This window comes from Durio zibethinus, chromosome 4, assembly GCF_047325235.1.
Source record: "Durio zibethinus cultivar Kanyao isolate XHJ-2024 chromosome 4, ASM4732523v1, whole genome shotgun sequence".
In the NCBI taxonomy this organism is placed as follows: Eukaryota; Viridiplantae; Streptophyta; class Magnoliopsida; order Malvales; family Malvaceae; genus Durio; species Durio zibethinus.
In genome coordinates, this window is record NC_143165.1 from 30,057,275 (window position 1) to 30,077,167 (window position 19,893).

At 28.0% G+C, this 19,893-nt stretch overlaps 1 protein-coding gene and 2 pseudogenes across 5 annotated transcripts; 2 read left to right on the forward strand and 1 right to left on the reverse strand.

Annotated features, from left to right (window-relative positions):
- Positions 1–859: 859 nt before the first annotated feature.
- LOC111288974 (germin-like protein subfamily 1 member 1 pseudogene) lies at positions 860–14,120 on the reverse strand (annotated as a pseudogene).
- LOC111287460 (putative carboxylesterase 18 pseudogene) lies at positions 4,581–6,053 on the forward strand (annotated as a pseudogene). The gene has a single exon (XR_016341685.1). The product of XR_016341685.1 is annotated as a putative carboxylesterase 18 pseudogene (transcript).
- LOC111287810 (uncharacterized) lies at positions 14,057–19,558 on the forward strand. 4 transcript variants are annotated; one of them, XM_089759860.1, is made up of 9 exons: positions 14,057–14,254; positions 14,849–14,980; positions 15,220–15,939; positions 16,061–16,474; positions 16,569–16,633; positions 17,752–17,848; positions 17,967–18,038; positions 18,281–18,391; positions 19,055–19,558. In XM_089759860.1, the coding sequence occupies exons 2-9, from the start codon at positions 14,939–14,941 to the stop codon at positions 19,082–19,084; spliced, it is 1,551 nt and encodes a 516-aa protein (XP_089615986.1). In that variant the 5' UTR covers positions 14,057–14,254; positions 14,849–14,938; the 3' UTR covers positions 19,085–19,558. The 4 variants fall into 4 exon arrangements, with proteins under 4 accessions (XP_089615986.1, XP_089615987.1, XP_089615985.1 ...); XM_089759859.1 differs by lacking the exon at positions 14,057–14,254 and adding an exon at positions 14,457–14,623; XM_089759861.1 differs by lacking the exons at positions 14,057–14,254; positions 14,849–14,980 and adding an exon at positions 14,293–14,623.
- Positions 19,559–19,893: the final 335 nt, after the last annotated feature.

Sequence of the window (19,893 nt, forward strand, 5' to 3'; positions counted from 1 at the left end):
AGTTTCTCCACTCGTTCATTTCAGCCACCATCACATTCAACCTATGACAATTGGGATCCTTGAGAAATTTCGACTTTGGAAATGCTTTGGCCTTTGGCGTTGATAGAAACATTTCCCAATGAGCCTAACATGCTTGTGATTATGTTCATTGATTAATTTCCATTTGTCAATTGCCGTATTGTCGCATGCCCTACAGTTCACACTCCATTTTCACATGGAAATCAAAAAGGGTAAGAGAATAAAATAAATTATTTAAAAAGTTGAGACAATCCAGGGAATTAGATCTGGATATCATGATTGAGTTTTACCAGATTTCAACACAACAGTTGCTTCTTTTGAAAATTTTATAATACCGATCAACAAGGAATGATAACTGGTAAATGGCAAAGTACCCAAATCTTTCCATCTTGATCTGGGCGGCAAACAATAAAGATTTGCTCTATTAAATTTGTTTTTCTTCACTTAATTCAGTTCAATTCAAATACCACTCCTTGTTAAATTCCTTTCATAAGCAAACCTAATAAATAAATAAATAATAAAACCTGCTTGATTATGGGTTTTTTTTTTTTTAAACAATCTGCATACACAACTATATGACTGTTGGTAGGTCTATTTCATGTGAAGGAAGACTTGAACTACCATTTTTCCTATATCATGTTCAAAGGCAAGAATAAATGATAAATAATAACCTGTAACGATCCCACTTTAAAAAAAAAAACAAAACATAATCAGATAAATCACCCACCAAGGGTCTTGCTTATCTTGGCAACATCCTTGCTGCTAATTTGAAAACCTTTTGCACGACAAATGGTTAAGTGCAAAAAGAAGTTTTTTTTTTTTTTTATTACATGGATTTGAATCTGTTAAAAAGATATGGGAAAATTTTTTTTATGAATTTTATAGACTGTAAACCTGCTTGCAGTGATTAAAAAAATTATATTGAACAAAATCTAAAGACCTTGAATTCTTAAAAAAAGAAATGTTTTTTCCAAAATTTCGTCATCAGCAATTGATAGATTTGATACGAACGCGGCCCTGGAAGCAATTTGTGCACATTGGTTTCGGCTGCGTTGCCCATATACAGCCAAGGCGGGGTTCCTTGAGTCTAAATTGTAGAGATAATAGATTAGGCCTCTTGGAAAAACGGAGTCATCCAGCCTAAGTTGTTCGGTGAAGAGGCAGTCAGAGATAGATATGATAATTCGTTTTTAATATATACAATAACATAAATTATTAAAATATAAATATGATATGAATTATAAAATATATTTAAATTTTAAATATAATTACAACATATTTATTATATGTATTATATGTGATACGATATAACTAACACGTATACAATTAATTTATTTAAATATGATATGAATAAATATTGATATACACGAATAAATATAATTAAAAATGACATATATGAAAACATGATTAAAAAAATAATTAATTATCAATTATCCATAATCATTTACAAGTTTCAATTAGGCATTAACTAAGTAAGAGTAAGTGCTAATGTCATATTTAATAAATAAAATTACTGATAAGATAGGAAGGTAATCATCTATAATATGATTGATTTGTATCTAAAAAGAAGGATAAGGGTTGCAAAAAGAATTAAATCCTATTAGCATAGGATTACTCAATTCTCTTCAAATAAATATGATTATTTTAATTCATGAGATTAAATTTACATATTCAATTATATCTTTAAAAATTATATAAATAATTTAAATTGTATACACTTTGAGAAAAGATAATTTTGATAAATAAATAAATTATTCTATCATAATCCTTACATACATCAAACACAAAATAAGATGATATTATTTAATCTAATCATATTCATAATATCATTTTATCATATTTTATCATAATCTTGTATATTAAATATAATCTAAATTCATGAAGACACTAAATACTTATACCTTATTACACATTTATTGATTTATATAGTGTAAATAACAAATATATATATATATAAATAAATAAATATAAGAATTTGAAATAATGAATATATAATGATTATATATACATATATATGATAAAAAGTTTATTCCAAAAGCTATTTTTCCTATTTTTTGCTTTTTTATCCTAGACATAATATTAATATATTGATACTAGAATTATTTATTTCTTAATATATAAATATTATTATATATTTTTCAATAATTACTTAATTGGCATAATTTATTTGTAAAATGTCCTAATAACTTATCAAAATTATTGAAAAATATTAAATTAGTATATATTTTTAAAGTCAAATTAATATATTTATGTTACTTATAATAATTTTTTATATGTTATAATATGATTAAAATAACCTACATATTTTAATTATCATGAGTATACTCATTTACATATGATTTAAAATAAATTATATAATCTTTTATAATTTATTGGTATCATATAATGCAATTTAAATTTTAGAATAAAATATATAAAACAAGTCATTAAGATAAGTATATACATTATATTATAATAATACCTTATCATATGATATATAAATATAAATTATATAATCTCTTATCATTATAAATGTTAGTTAAAATAAATAGTAATGTTTAATTTCAAATACAAAATCTCTCATCATATAGTAATAATTTATAAGTTACATTTTAATAATATCGTATCATGTAATATATAATAAATTATATAATTTTTTATCATTATATATATTATTTAAAATATGTATTATTTTTTTATTTCAAATGTATAAGCTCTTATTTTAATTCTTGTAATTTAAAATAATCATAATTCATAATTCATGTTATTAAGATGATCATATAATTTATTATCATTATAAATGTTATTTATTATCATTATAATATATTAGTGAATATTCATGTGATTTGTATTTGTTTTGCATGATCAATAACCATATTGTTAGACATTACTTGTTATTAACAATTAAGTGTATATTGTCATTCTAAATTATTTTTTAATAAAAAACTATTTATCTTGTTATAAAAAGTTACAAAGAATGATATATATTTAATATGTTAAAATTTATATATATGTAATATATACATTACTAATATAAAAAGTAATTGCATATTTTAAAATTATAAAAAAATTGATTCCTATTTAATATTCATTTAGCATATATATTTAAATCTCAATATATATATATATATATATATATATATATATTACTAATATAACAATCATAAATGTATACATAACTATATTATTAGTACCAAATTCAAAATAATAAATTATTAAACATTAAAGAATAATATAATTATGTATCATACTAGTATTATTCATATTGAATATATATTATTAATATAAAAATAATTTTATAATAATTATTAAATGAGTCTTATAATTAAATGTTTAAAATAATCTCTATATGGTATGTTGATAGCTAATTAGGTATTATAATTAAAAAATTAAAAATTAAATAATCTTTATATGTTTATATTAAATTAAAATAAATATAAATTTATATTAAACGTATTTTTGTGTTGTGTCATGTGTTAAGTGTGTATCCATGTAACACATTTTATTTAAACATGTTTTTATGTCTTACATATGTTTAAATATATTAACACGTATAAGATACGAATTATGTTATATCAAAATTTATATCGACATGAATAAATACGAAACACATTTTTTTAAAACACATATAAAATTTTTTTCATATAATTTTCACATCATATCACCGAGTTATATTTAAAATTGTCAGATTTAATTGTAATAGAAGTTCAAAACGGATTGTGTTCCAATTGCTTTGTATGATTTTTTGAGTTTTTATCATTTGAGGGATTCAATTCCAAAATTTTCTCAAACGGATTTTAATCTAAATCCTTTTTGTCATATTCCTCCCAAAAAAAAAAATTTTTATCCTTTCCTTCTTTTCAATTTTTTTCTGCTTTTTTAAAATTTTCTTACTTTTTGCAAAATAAAAATAGTTAACAAAAGATCAGTAAAAAGAAAAGAAAAGAAATAAGATTATACAATACTACATAAAAACAAAAATGGGCTCTTGGTTTGCCTTTTAAACCCAAATAAAAAAATAGATCAATTAGAGCCCAAAACAAATATGAGTTAAAGCCTAATAGCATCCCAAACTTAATGGGCTAACTTTGAACCCAAGCCCAGCTAAAGTTTTTAAAACATATTTATATATATAGATAGATAGATAGATAGATAGGTGAAGTCATCCTTGAAATATATGTAGAGCTGTAAATATCTCATTTTATTAGGGGGCGATTTGAATAGATAGATAGGTGCACACAGTTACAAATCAAACGGGCAAAAATAAATCCTTCAAGTCTCAAATGAAATTTCAAATCGTCCCTAATAAAATGAGATATTTATATAGATAGATAGATAGGTGCACACAGTTACAAATCAAACGGACAAAAATAAATCCTTCAAGTCTCAAATGAAATTTCAAATCGCCCATAATAAAATGAGATATTTACAGCTCTACATATATTTCAAGGATGACTTCGTTTTAGCAATTCTATGAATCTGTCCCTTACATAAAAAAAATCAATCTGTGTCAAATTATTTTTTACGAAACCTCAACAATTGAAACTTGACAATTTAATTTAAAAAGTATCGAAATTAAACCTTAAGATACAATGGATGAATTCTATAATGTAATCCAAGAGTCCAAAAACTTTACATATGCCTAACGAGTAACAACAAATTTTAAAATTATTAATAGGAATACAACTAATTTTACAATGCATAAATAAACTACTCCTATATTTTTCTATTTTTTGTGGACCTACTTGCTGTTCTTAATGGTTGGTTTGATTGCTACCTACAAGAAGCCTAGACCAAGTCTATTTAAGTTGTTAACAAGTATGTTTTAGATATATATATTTTATTAATGTTTGAAACAGACCGTCAACCTTACTCTCATTCATAAACGGGCAATAGATTCATCAAAAAAGAAAAAAAAAATGAAAAGAGTCGGGCATTAGAGGTTAGGCAATGAAAGAGATGATGTCTCATAGATGTAGAGTCTCACCAAAGCTTCCATGGAAGGTCAGGCTTTTCGTTTCCACCATGTCCTTTGCCGTCGATCTCTCTCGCCGCTCCAATTTCACAGTCAATCGGACCCTTATGAACCTTTTCGACTTCAAATCCTCTGCTTCCCAAAAACCAGTCGACGGCGTTAAATCCTCTGATATCGTTGTCGACACTACCTGCAACCTTTGGTTCCGCCTCTACACACCTACCAGCAGTCATGGAGGTACTTTTCCAGTCATAGTCTTTTTCCATGGTGGGGGTTTTTCTTTTATGGCTGCCAATTCCAAGCCTTACGACGATTTCTGTCGACGACTAGCTCGAGAGCTTTCGGCAATTATCATATCCGTCAACTACCGACTCTCACCGGAGCATAGATGCCCGTCCCAATATGAAGACGGCCTCAAAGTTTTGAAGTTCATCGACGAGTGGGAAGGTCTTATTCCAATTAATGCCAACCTGAAACACTGCTTTGTTGGTGGAGACAGCGCAGGGGGGAACTTGGCTCATCACGCAGCTGTGAAAGCTAACGAGCACAAATTTCACAACTTGAAGCTGATTGGAGTTATAGCTATACAGCCATTTTTTGGTGGAGAAGAAAGGACTGAATCGGAAATCAAGTTGGACGGAGCTCCCTTGGTTACAATGGAGCTTACAGACTGGACATGGAAGGCGTTTTTGCCTCAAGGATCAGACAGGGACCATCCGGCGGCTAATGTGTTCGGGCCTAATGCAGTAGATCTTGGCGACATGAAGTTTCCGGCGACGATTGTTTTTGTTGGAGGGTTTGATCCGTTGCAAGATTGGCAAAAGAGATATGTTGAGGGACTGAAGAAATGTGGGAAAGAAGCGTATTTGGTAGAGTATCCGAATGCCATTCATAGTTTTTATGCTTATCCTGAGCTGCCGGAGTCTTCTTGGTTCATCGACGAGACTAGGGATTTTGTGCAAAAGCAGATGGCTAATATGTAATTTTTATAATACCAGAATTAGTCTCCCATCAGACTAATTATTTTAATATAAAAATAATAAAATAATAAAAATGAAATTAAAAATATATAGTACTTTATGATTTTTTTTGGGTTATTTTTTTATATTATATTGTGAATGTTGAATTTTTTTATTAATTATTGGATCTAATTTTTTAATCTTTTTAAATTATAAACTTTTTATAAAAATATTTAGAACAAAGAAAAAAGAGAAGAAATTTTATTTTTATTTCATTCTTATATCATTTTATATTTATATTTATTATTATTATTATATTTTTATTATTTTATTTATTATAGATAATAAATAATAAAAATTCAGAACTTATAAAAATACATCAAATTACAATCTAACATCATACAAACATCATATTCTTTTTTCCAAATCCAATTAAAACCCAACTCACCATATCTTAATCTAATTAAAACCTAACACATTATGATTTGTCAAATCCAATAACTTAACCATTAGCCATTTAACAAATTGAAAGTAGTTTGAGTTGTCATTCAATTGAAAGTTATCCCCATTTATAAATAATTTTTATTATATATTATTAGTTAATCTATGTGTGGATAAGTTATTAGTAGTATTAATTAATTTTATATTATCTTAAAAGGATTTTATGTAAAATTTTATTTTTAATTAAATTTTATTATTTAAAATATTGAAATTTTTTATATTTACTCCAATATTTTGATAGAATTTTGAGAAAATTTCTTTAATTCAAGAATATTTAAAAAAAAAAACTCATTCATTTTTTAAAAATACCTTATCATCGAATTAATTTAAAATTTTATAATTTTTTTTAATTTTTTTCATCAATCTTTATTTTTTACTAAATATTTTATTAAAAATAGATAAAATATTTTTATTGAAATACTTCCAAAATCTTTCAAACACATTTGGTCAGATTCTAAGAAAAATTATCACTTAGGAATTTCAAGTGCCACTTATAATTTTTTTTTTAAATTTCATCATGGAAAAATTTTCATTTATTTTTATTTTTTAAATTTATATGATACAAATAAATAAATATAATTATAAAAAGTTTACAAATTTTTTTGTCTAATACTTATTTTAGTTTTTTTATGCTGGTAAATGTTAAAATATATTCATAATATAAAATTTTAAATATGTATGTAAACAAAAAATAAACAAATAAATAAGAAAATCAATAAATAAAAAATAAATAGAACCAAGATAATATTAAAAACAAAATAAAATGAAAATAAAATACCAAAATAAAATACAAAGATAAAATTGATTGCTATGTGTCCAAAAAAAAAAAAAAAGCCCCAAAGTTCTTTCTCCAAATTGCCCTAACTAATTTATTCAAGCCTTAATTAACCTTTTAATATTTTTTATGTCTTATCTTAGGTGTCTTATAAATTGAGGACTATCACATTTGGGAATAGCTTTAATATGTTTATAGATATATAAAGAAGATGATCTACTTACTTCGTTGGTTATTTTTTATATGATTTATATATGTGTGATTTGATTACTGTTGCATTTCATATTTTATTTACCTAAATTATAAATATATTTCTTATATGATTTATAAAAATATTGGATTGATTTAAAATTTTATGTGTACAACGAAAAAGATTGTATTGTTAAATCTAAAATGATGCCGGAAATTAATATTTGAGATGTGAAGATTAACTACAAATAGAAAAACTCACAAAAAAGATAACTTACAAGAATTTGAATAATGGTAGAATATGATTATTAGATGAAAAGAGATAAAAGTTTACTACCAAGACTAAAAACTAAGGGATACAGAAACACCACCTTAAGAATTCTAATCAAAGATACAGAACAATAGAAGTTCACCACTCTAAGAAATCAACCTAAGAGATATAAAACTTAAAGAACAATATAAAAGATTGCTTAAGGATAAAGAAAACTCTATTCTTACTTCTACTAAAGAATAATAGAAAAATATATAGGCTAGAAACATTCCTCTAAGCATGAGAACATTTAGATTGCATTGCTAGAATCATGCCTAAAATCAAGAGATTAGCATGTGAATTCATTTACTCTTACAGATTACATAATAATGAATCTAACCACAATCCCATCTATCTTCATACTTTTTTTTTTTAAGCTAATGTGAACACAATCTCTCTATTATAGCTCACTTTATTTCTATATTTATTTAGTAGATTTGGATCAATGATAGGCCTATTTTATTTTTAGATAAATTTTTCTTAGTCTTAGTCTAGGTTGTATAAAGTACAGATACTCTGATGTCAATTTTTTCTAGTTGGAAGAGACTTATTCTCAAGTCTGAACTAGTATTCTCACCATGGTAGGGTGACAAATCAGCAACATTGAAAATGAAAGATACTCTATAAATGTCATAAAACTTTATCTTATAGCCATTCTCCCCAATGCATTATGAAACTTAAAATTGGCTGTCTGCATTGGACTGTAGCTTACCAAACTTCTCTTGTGGAAACCTTTTGATATGCAAGTAATCCCACACTAAATCATGTTTTTTGAACTTCACATGTCTTCGATGCATAATTATTATCTTTTTATATTTTTATTTTTTTACAATATTTTATTCTAAACCTATTCATGAAATATTTTGATACTTTTGGCTCTTTCTTCTGTATCTTCATCAAAATGCTGATTAGTATAACGTTGATTTAAACTAAAGGATAGATTGTATTCTTACTAAGAATAATTTCAAAAGGGCTGCAACCAACAGTTTGACTTGGTGAATAGTTGTAGGCAAACTCCATTTATAGTAAAATAAGTGTTCATTGTTTTAGTTTTTTTTCTGCATAACTTTTCAAGAAAATTTCCAAGCTATGATTAATAACTTCAATTTCCTCATAGGTTTGAGAATGATGACAAGGATTGTAATTAAGAACAAATGACTTGGCAAGAGGATATTGACTCTAAAGGAACAAAAGCTTTATAAATAGCATAGAACTTCTTGTCATAAATTGAGTATTTCTGTCGGAAAACATTGAACTTCTCCTTAAAAAAAGTAATTGATTTTCTCTTTTTCATTGAGACAAGCATATATGGGGGCTACACCATACTATACTTCATCCTTGTATTGCTTTCTTATGAAAAAAAAAAAACCAAATACCTCTTGTTAACCTTGATTTTATTCTTTTTTTACAGCCAAAAAAACTTATATGATTAGGGGTAATCCACTATTTTAAGGCCTAATTTTTGTACCAAAAAAGTGAAAACAACATTTTTAAAATTTTCACTATCAATTAGAACATCACATACCTTATCATGAGCAATGCTTTTAGTGTGGAATTTATTCTTGTGCAACCAGTCTTTTTTCTTTACATGCATAGCACTCACGCTGTATTGTATAATAAGTAAGGATTCAAGATCACCATAGGTCTCTTTAACACTTTGTTCAAGATCTTGATGTACCTCAATAAGTTTTTTTTCAGCATCTCAAGATTTTCATCTTCAACCAATGTAACTATCTTGAGATTTGGACACTCATAATGTATACCCCCAACTCATTAGCTCTTGAAGTCTCTTTGGGTTTAATTGTTGACAGCACTAGATTGTGATTTATTGGGAATGGCTTCTTTATTCTTTAGTAATAGATTTGAAGAGGTTTGGTAAAAATACTGGCCTTGGATATGGTTTTCCTTTTTAATATATTCTTTCACCGAAAGATCCATTTGCTTCAAGTTATGGAGTCTAAGAAATATGTCTTGTCAAAAGTTGTCTGAAAAATATTTTTTCTTTAACTCTCTTTTCATCTTCTCCTAAGTTATAATTTTTTTTTCTTTGTTTTTTCAAAATTTTTTACCAAAAAGAAGCATGTTTTCTGAGTTTAATGGCTACTAGCTTCACTTTGTGATGTTTTGAGGCATCATGGTATTCAAATATACGTTCCACTATATGTAACCAATTTAAAAATTTTTCAAGTTGTATCTTTCCCTTGAACTCAAAAATCTTCTATCTTCGGATTGAATATGCTAGATTGAAGTTAGTTTCTACGTAGATAGTCTCTGACATATCATGGATGAGATAAGGTACTATAATTAAAATCACTATTATTTTCATGGTATAGATTGGTTTCTCTTTTATCTTCTTCATTCTTTCTTCGTTACCTTTTTATTTTTTCTCTCTCTTCTTATATATGTAGCTGATATTATAGTTGAAAGATCTATTATCGCATTTTCACTATAAGGGCATCTTTTAGGTCAACATTGGTAATTGTTGCAACATTGGTGTTGGCTTTAACCTCTTCTGCTGGTGCTTGACAACGATGACCTGCCATAGCTTTGATATTAATTTAATATAAAAAATTGATGTTTGAGATGTAAAGATTAACTGTAAATAGAAAAACTCACAAAGAAGATAACTCATAAGAATTTAAATAATGATATAATATGATTATTAGATTAAAAAGGATAAAAGCTCACTACTAAGACTAGAAACTAAGGGATACGAAAACACAACCCTAAAAATTTTAATCGAGGATATAGAATAATAGAGGTTCACCACTTTAGAAAATCCATCTAAGAGATAGAACTTGAAGAACAATCTAAAAGATTGCTTAGGGATAAAGAAAACTCTATTCTGCTTTTTACTAAAGAATAATAGAAAATATATAGGCTAGGAACATCCTTCCAAGCATGAAAACTTTCAGCTTGCATTACTAGAATCGTGCCTAAAATCAAGAGATTTACATGTGAACTCATTTACTCCTGTAGATTACATAATAATGAATTTGACCACAATTCCATCCATTTTCATGCTCTTTTTTTTAGCTAGTGTGAACACAATCTTTCTATTTCAACCCATCTTATTTTTGTATTTATTTAGTGGATTTAGACCAAGGATAGACTTATCTTATTTTTAGATAAGTTTTTCTTAGTCTCAATCTAAGTTGTATGATGTACAAACACTCTGGTGTCATAAAGATAAATTTGTCAAATGATATAAAATTAATAAATTTTAGATTAAAGTAACTTAATCTCACAAATATATATATATATATTCCATCTGAAACTTAGAGGTGAAAGAAATCTCTATACTATCTTATATTAAAAGAATCTTTAAGGAGTTTACATGATGATAGTTACATAATATATGAAATATCCTTTTTACTTAAAACAAAATTAATCTCGATTTTTTATTTGAATGAGAATATGAATAAGTATTATATTATGGTGATAGGAATAGAAATGGATATGATTTTATATTTTTTATCGGATATGAAAATAGAAATAGGTAATATAACATTCGCCTATACCTTACCCTACATATATATATTTAGTAAATAAATTTTTTATTAAAAAATATAAATTATTATTTTGATTAATTAAAATTAATATATTTTATTTTAAAAATATATATTAATATATATTTATAAAAAAATTATATAAATGTGTAAGATAGAAAAAACTAAAAAAATAAATCTTAGTTTTTATTTTTTTAAAAAAAGTAATAAGTAACTAGAGGTATCAACAAAGTCTGTAAGAAAAACACCTTGAAAAGGCATATTGTAAGTTCCAAGGCTGTTGGGTGGGAGTGGGGTGGATCAAACCCGTTAGCGGTTATGTCAACACGGGCCATGGTTAGGCCGATGGTGCTAATTCTTGACAAATTAACAAGAGTGGTGAGCATGACATTGAATCCAAATGGATTAAGAGAAAAGAGATAAGAGGAAAGAGATCGAGTTGGTTGGGACAGGAAGGTGCAGCATTAAGAAATAAAAGGGATTTTGTATCTGCAATGCAATAGTAATCTTGAAGTGGTCTGGGTTTGGTTTAGGAAAAAGGGAATTGATGTTCGTGCAGGCCTTGTTATAAGGCTTTAGAAGTAGGAGAGCTTTTGGCTTTGAGATTTGAATTTTTCAGTAAGTAAAAAGTAGTTCCATATAATAGATTTCAGACAGTAATATTTTAAGTAAGAGAATATATAGTTTTTTTTTTTCGTTTGAAAGGAGATTTAATAGTTTAAGAGACATTAGAGAAGGAAGAAACAAGGCAAGTTAAAAGGAGTTGAGATAAAGCCTCCCAAGTGTTGGATACTTGGATGTGTTCAAAATTGATTGGGCAACACTATCATCTCTTTTTTTATTCCAAAGCAAATGCCCTTTTTTGCTCAAAGACCTTTATCCATTTCATCATCAAATCAATGCTTCAAAAATTAGAAAAAAAAAAGAAGGAAAGGGAACAATGCAAACATAAGAAAAGATAGGTAAAGTCTTTGATAAGGCGTTTGATTCACAAATTTTTATTTTTTTTAGAAGGAAAGTAATTTTGAGAGAAAATGATATTAGAGGAGAATGCATGATTTTAAAATTTTGTTGATTTAAAAATATAAAATTTTTATATTTGATTTAGAAAAATATAAAATTATCTAATAAAGATATTTACTATAGTGTTTTTAATGACACATACATAACACATGACATTCATAACACATTATGTTTATTAAAATTAAAAAATTTTGAAAAAATATATATTTTTCATACTTTCAACAAAGATAATTTTACAATCGTAATCACTACCTTATGTTGATAATCCCTAGGTAAAAGAAATACATGGGTCGACTTTCTTGGTAAAGTCGACATAAGGGTTAAAAATGGGGGTAAACTCTCTCTTAGGGGTTTCAAGGGACAATGTCTCCAAAATAAATTTTATAAATAATAATATTAGTAAATATATTTTAAAATTTATATATAATAATATTAAATAAAAAATATTTTACGTTTTATTTTAATTTTGTTATGATTAGCAACATTCACTGTCTTTTTATATTAAAAAGCAATCTTTATTAAAATTTCAAAATTTCAAAAATAAAGTTTTAATATTAATTACATTTTTTATTTTAAAAATGCGGTCTTTGTTAAAATTTTAAAATTTCAAAAATAAAATTTCAACATCCATTACAATTTTATCTTTAAAAAGAGATTTTTGTTAAAATTCTAAAATTTTGAAAATAAAGTTTCAATATTCACTACATTTTTATTTTAAAAATGTGATCTTTATTAAAATTTTAGAATTTCAAAAATATTATTTCAACATCCATTATATTTCTTATATTAAAAATATGATTTTTGATTAAAATTTTAGAATTTTAGAAATAAAGTTTCAACATCCACTATGTTTCTTAACTTAAAAGGATGGTCCTTATTAATGTTAAAATTTCAAATTTCAAAAATATAATTTCAACATCTACTACATTTCTTATCTTAAAAATGATATTTGTTAAAATTTTATAATTTAAAAAATATAGTTTCAACATTTGTTATGTTTCTTATCTTAAAAACATAATTTTTGTTTAAATTCTAAAATTTTAAATAAAATCTCAATATCTATCACATTTTTTTATCTTAAAAGTGATATTTGTTAAAATTTCAGAATTTTGAAAATATAGTTTAACATTCATTATATTTTTTTATCTTAAAAACTTGGTATTTGTTAAAATTCTAAAATTTTAAAAATATAATTTCAATGTCTATTATATTTTTCATCTTAAAAACTTGTTAAAATTATAAATAACAAAAATTACATTTACTTTATAATTTTAGAAAACTAAAATGAATAATATAGTTTGAAAAATAATTAAGTGAGGATAAATGAAATAAAATTTTTACTTTTCTTTTGAATTAATAAAATGGAGAGTTTTTTTTTTTTTTACTTTTTTTTACATTGTTAAAAATTTTTAAAAATATCATAAATAATTTCGTAAACAAAACTCAAAATATTAAATTACTAAAAATAAGATTCTAATAAAAAATTTTTATTTTCTCTCAACCCGAACACTATCTGAAAGTTTTTAAGTTCTATGTACACAAATATTTGATGGTTTCATGGTTACTCTTACTCATCAATTAAATTACCTATATATATATAAGTATATATTTATAATTCACAACTTGACCTTTTATAGAAAATTTCATTAGAGGGTTTTTGAAATGATTTTTGTGATGAGAAATATCAGAGTAAAATGGAAGATAGGAGCCGTTGTTCTAATCTTGTTCCATTCTCTGTCAATTGTCAAATAATGTGGCAGACAGGCAAAGGCAATGGCACATATCGTTTTAGTTCAACAAAAATGAATCAAAGGGTCCGGTCCACAACCACAAACTTTCCTAAGGCAGGCTTGATCTTTAATTCAGCAAAGCAACCTGTCATCTTGTTCGTCTCTCAGAAGCGCTCCTCACTTCACTACCTTCCAATGTGGGCCCTTCCTTGCCCATCTGCTGTTCCATATTTCAACCCTCATCTCATCACTTTTTCTCTCAGATTTTGACTGAAAGTTTTCGTTGGTATGTAGTACTATCATTAATATTTATTGAGGTTCGTTGTTACACCTCCCCTTTGTTTACTCAATGTGGCCGACTGTCATTTTTGTTGGATCTTCATTATTCATCCAACCAACCATTTTAGCCTAATTGCCTATCTCCGTTACTTTAAAACAACTCTTTTCTCTTTTATTTATTTATCTATTTATTTTCAACTTTTTCTTCCACTTGAAATAATAGTAATCAATGTACTGAAAAGTTCCAAAGTTAAATCATCTTTGGAAATATAATCTCATGGATTTTGTTACTTTTGATTACCCATTTTTTCTCTGGTTTTTTTGGCTTTGATGATTAAGTTTATTATTTGGGCCTCTCCACAAGTACAAGAAACAGGTAAAGATTGTCATTTTAGTATGAACAGGTGAATTTGACAATTGTAGAAATCAGGCAGTGTAAGAACTAAATAACATAGACATGAGCACATGCTTTCTTTTTCTTCTTATTTCTTACATATTGTTTCATTTTTCAAGGTTTATTTTTGTCTTTATTTTGAATTGCTTATTCTTCGGCTTTTTTGAGTGTGTATTCCAATGGATTAATGAGGCTCCCCAATATCAGCTGCTAGGAAATGCTGTGCTTAAAGTTTGTCTTGATGTGGTAGCTTTGTGGTAATTCAAGTTTGGGTCTTCTTGGTATTTTGAGAATTTAATGGGTGAACCAATAGTAGATGCTTCAAACAAAGAAGTGAAGGTACACAAGTTTTGTCCCTTTGATCTGGAAAAAAGTAGGCCCATTTGTTTTAATTTCACCTTCCATTATTGTTTCGCGAAATTTAATTTTGTTTGTTATTGATTGTTGACTGAGTTTGCACTTCATAATTGCATCAATTCCATGGCTTTTTCGTTTTTGAGTATTGCTATTAGTTGTCATTCTGTTTGTTGTTTCTGTATATGCTTCAAACTTTTTTTTTTTTTATGCGATGTAAATAGATTGGGGAGATGGCTTCTTCGAATCCTGCTCTTGAAGTCTCAGTTTCGTTCGGTAGATTTGAGAATGATTCACTTTCTTGGGAGAAATGGACATCTTTCTCTCCGAATAAGTACTTGGAGGAGGTTGAGAAGTGTGCAACTCCGGGATCAGTGGCTAAGAAAAAGGCCTACTTTGAAGAACATTACAAGAAGATTGCTGTAAGAAAAGCTGAACTACAGGCGCAAGAGAAGCCATTGGAGAGTAAATCCTTGAAATCAAATCATCAGAATGGTGGAGATCTGGTTGGTAAATCTAATGGTCAGTACTCTGATGAAGAAGATAGGCAGGAAACTAACTTGGCAAGTAAGGTGAAGGACATCTACTATGATGAGCCGAATAAGGAGCCTGAAATTGCAAAGGAATGTGAAAACTTAACGGTTGAGGGAGTGAAAGAGAAAATAGATGGCAGGTTGGAGATTCTAGTGAAAGAGAAAATAGATAGCCGAGTAGAAAGCCAAGAGAAAGAGGAAACACATAGCACAATGGAAAGTCCAAAGTTAAAGATTCTGGAAGAAAATGCTGCAGATGAAGCCGTTTTGGTAAAACAAGAAGTGGAAACCCTTTCCAAGGGGTTTCAAGATTTGAAGGAGCTACCACAGAACTCAGAAAAAGACATAGAAAACACTCCAAAGATCAAAGATAAAAATGTAAAGTTGGGTCATTCGGCAAAATCTCACAAGGTTAGTTCATCATGTTTTTGAACTGATTTGTTAAATTGGAAAGCTTGACTCAAGTGAACTAGTAGTGTATCTCTTCGGATTCTGGCATATGATGCTTTCTTCTCTCGTTTTGGTTGTCTAGATTACACCAGTGACTAAGGAGAGAAATGAGACAAGGATAAAGAAGAAACCCATCTCCCCTGTGGCCAAAACACCACAATTGTCTACACCTAGAGCATCAAAGCCAACATCAACTTCTGCTACATCGTCTGCATCAAGAATTCCATCAAAAACAGGAATAACTTCATCTTGTTCTTTACCAAAGACCAAGAATTCTGTGGGAGAAAGCAAGAAAGTGGCTCCTAGATCCTTGCACATGTCCCTTAGTTTAGGTCCGTCAGGTTCTGGCCCAGTTTCCCTTGCAGCAACAAGAAAATCTTTAATTATGGAGAAAATGGGAGATAAGGACATTGTCAAACGAGCATTTAAGACATTTCAGAGTAATTATAACCAATTGAAACCTTCCAGTCAGGAGCAATCTCCAGCAACAAAACAGGTATTATTTTGACCCTTAAAATCTAGCTGACATCTCCGTTTCTACTACATAAATTCACATTCATGGAACTTTTCTTTCAATTTTCTTCGGGCAGGTGCCTGCAAAGGGGAGAGAACCAAGGTTTCCCACTTTGACGACTCCACAAAAGGAGAATGGAGGGTAAGGTTCTGAGTTTAAAGATTTCATCTGATAGATGCATACATGCTTGCATCAGTGGATTTGCAAATTTGTTGAGTCCTGATATAGATTTGATGTTGGATATAGACAACACTATCTTTTATTTTGGATAACTAGGTCTTTGCTATTATCTATCACGTTCACATTAGACCTTTTTTTTTGAAGCTTAAACTATTTCTTCTGTTAAAACTAATATTAATAGGGAAGTGATAGTGTGCAAAATATGAAAAAGCAATCATCCAGCATGTGAGAACTCAAATATTCTGTGTAGGATGTAGTGATTTTAGGTTCTGAGGTATCTAGTATCTTTGCCATAAACCTGTTAGAATTAATTGTCATTTTTTTCTTTTTGTACAAAGAGTGGGCTAACCTACTTATAGTTGCCATTTTCATTTTTAACTTAATTCTGAAATTCTATTTCTAGTTATTGTTTAATGGATTAGCTCATATTTCAGGTTAATAAATCATCATAGCTGAAAGTGTAAAAGTATTTGCTCATAATTGTAGGGAGTTTGAAAGAGAGTTATTGTTCAATGGCTATGTAGAAAAAGTGCATATTTGAAAGTTAAGAGGATTGTGCTCAGTTGTTTTCTTCCATCGATTAAGTTTCCCTTTTTCTAACTGAAGTACTGATTATCATATCATTACCAAGCTTTGTCATTTCTGTCTATCCTCTTTTTTCTCCCTCCCTCCTTTTTTCTGCATCTTTCGATTTTGAGGCTGAAATTACCTACAGCGAAAATGGAGTTGGGGTGGGGGGAAGGGTGAGGAGGATGAAGTGGGGATTGGGCAATTAACAAGATCCTATTTGTTGGATCGCTGATATTTAACCTATTGGACAATACCACTTGAATGAACATTCTTGTTAGAAAACTCATTTGCTTCAAAAACAATTAGCTTCTTTGTGGCCTTAAATTTGCAGGCCTACATTAACTTGCCTTAATTTAAAATTCATACTATCAGTTTCTCCACTTCTTTTTCAGGAAGCTGGAATATCTTAAAATATCAATTCCAGTACTTGTAGTCAGAGGTTTATGCATGTGCCTAAAGCATCATCATCTTGAAAATTCTTCATTTTTGCATTAATTGATTTGTTACAGGTCTTCTAGCGTTAGTGGTATGGAGAAAAAGAATGCTAAGGTTGCCTCATCTTATTTTGGCCTGAAAAGCGATGAAAGGGTGGAGGGAAGAAAGGAGGTATATATTGAAAACTCCTTGCTCTTGTCTTTTATATCACACGCACAATTTCTTTTGACATTAATGTAAATTGTTTGTCTATAGTTAGAATCTCAGCATCTCATATCTTTTATTTCAGTTCTCCAAGAAATTGGAAGAAAAATCCAATGGTAGAGTAGCAGAGAGGAAACATCTCCAGACAAAATCAAAGGTACTGTTAATTTTCTTGTCGAGGACAGGTCTTCCCATTCTTGTCATCAACTTGATACAGCTGCACATACTCATAAAGTCTCATAATGAGTCAAACATAACGTAAAAAGAGATATCTAACTGACATTTTGGTTGTCAGATTCTAAGAGAGAAAATGTCGCCACTCTTGAGAATATACTTCCTGGCATATGATTTACCTAATTTAGACAATGGCAATTGCTCAACATTGTATGATTGACACAGGATAACAGAGAAGCGGAGGTAAAAAAATTAAGTCAGAGCCTTCATTTTGAAGCTACACCCCTTCCTGGTTTTTGTCATGGACAGAGAACATCAAAATGCCCTCTTGATAAGGTAATTTCCTGTTGTTGTTGTTCCCTTGTTTTCAATTTGACATAGTTTGTTCGTCATCCAACATGAAACTTCGATGCAGATCATCTTAAAGCATACTTTTCCATCACCTGTTGAGGCATATGTATAAAACTATCATTCATTTCCCTTTCACTTTGGTAAAAAATTAGTTTGTTGATGCCAAGATTTTCGCAATTTTGATATTTGGATCATGCCTTTAATTTTGTTATTTTAATTGCAATGCTTAATGCGGAATTCTTTATGATTGCAATGGAATACTTAACTTTTGGGGAACTACCAGTAACGCTTAAGTTATAGCCGATATGGTAGAGAGACTGATGCCTGTGGTTGTGTTGCTCTGTTGTCTTAAGGTTGGTGTATGTCTGGTGGTGCGCACCATGACGTGTTTATTATAGGACATAATGTATATGATTATCTCTTTCTTAAGTCTTAACCTCATCATGACAATGTATATTTTTGTAAGTTTTACTGAAATTTTCTATAAGATGTATCATAATCATGTTACATGATGTATCATAAACCAGTTTTTCGGTAATTTATTCTTTACATATCCTATGATTTTTTTAGACTCAACCAGTTAGTAGTACTGGAAAAACTGGTTTCCTGGATCTTAACATGTACCGTTTCATGTATGTAATTTTGCAGATAGGTACCAAGAGTCACATCCATCGATAGCCTGGCTTCCTCGGGTCAATGAACCACGCATCATCTACAACTACTGAGTCAAGAATGTTTAATATAAAGAAAATTGGAAAAGAGTCGTAAGAAATACATCAGCTTTGGAGGCTAACTACATCGCTGGGCTAGGAAAGGTATATTTGAAGGCATTTTTTTTTCAATGGGGACCCATGCCACAATATTTTTGGCTTGTTGGTAACCCTTCTAGGATCTGTCGTTGATGAGTCACATGCCGCCTATTTGAATGCCTCAACCTTGATGGTGAAGGAGATATCGAAGTTGTGGCTTTTTTCCATTCATGATGAACTGTTGCTTCCCTCACCTTTCCCTTAGAAAATTTTACTGTAGCTATTCAAATGCACAATGGACATTTTAATAGCATCTAAAAAGAGATAGGAGTAGGGTTTATTGAACCCGTATCTATGATTTCTATTTACGGTTCATTTGAATAGAGGAGTAGATTGAAAACAACAGTGATAGTACTCTTAATTATTATAATAGTGAGATTAAATATTATAACATTAAGATTAAAATTAATAGTGAGATATATTTTGATGCAAATGTAACATTGAAGATAAAATAAAATATAGTAAAATAAAAAATAATTATTAAAAACATTAGATTAAAATTTATATAAAATAAAAAATTTAAATTATTTAATGTATATGAAATTAGTAAATAATTAAAAATTATTGATAATAATATTTATATAAATTTATTATAATATAAAAGATAATTGTATTTTTATATTAAAATAATAATTATTTTTATTTAAAATAAAGTTTAAAAAGGAAAAAATTGAAAAA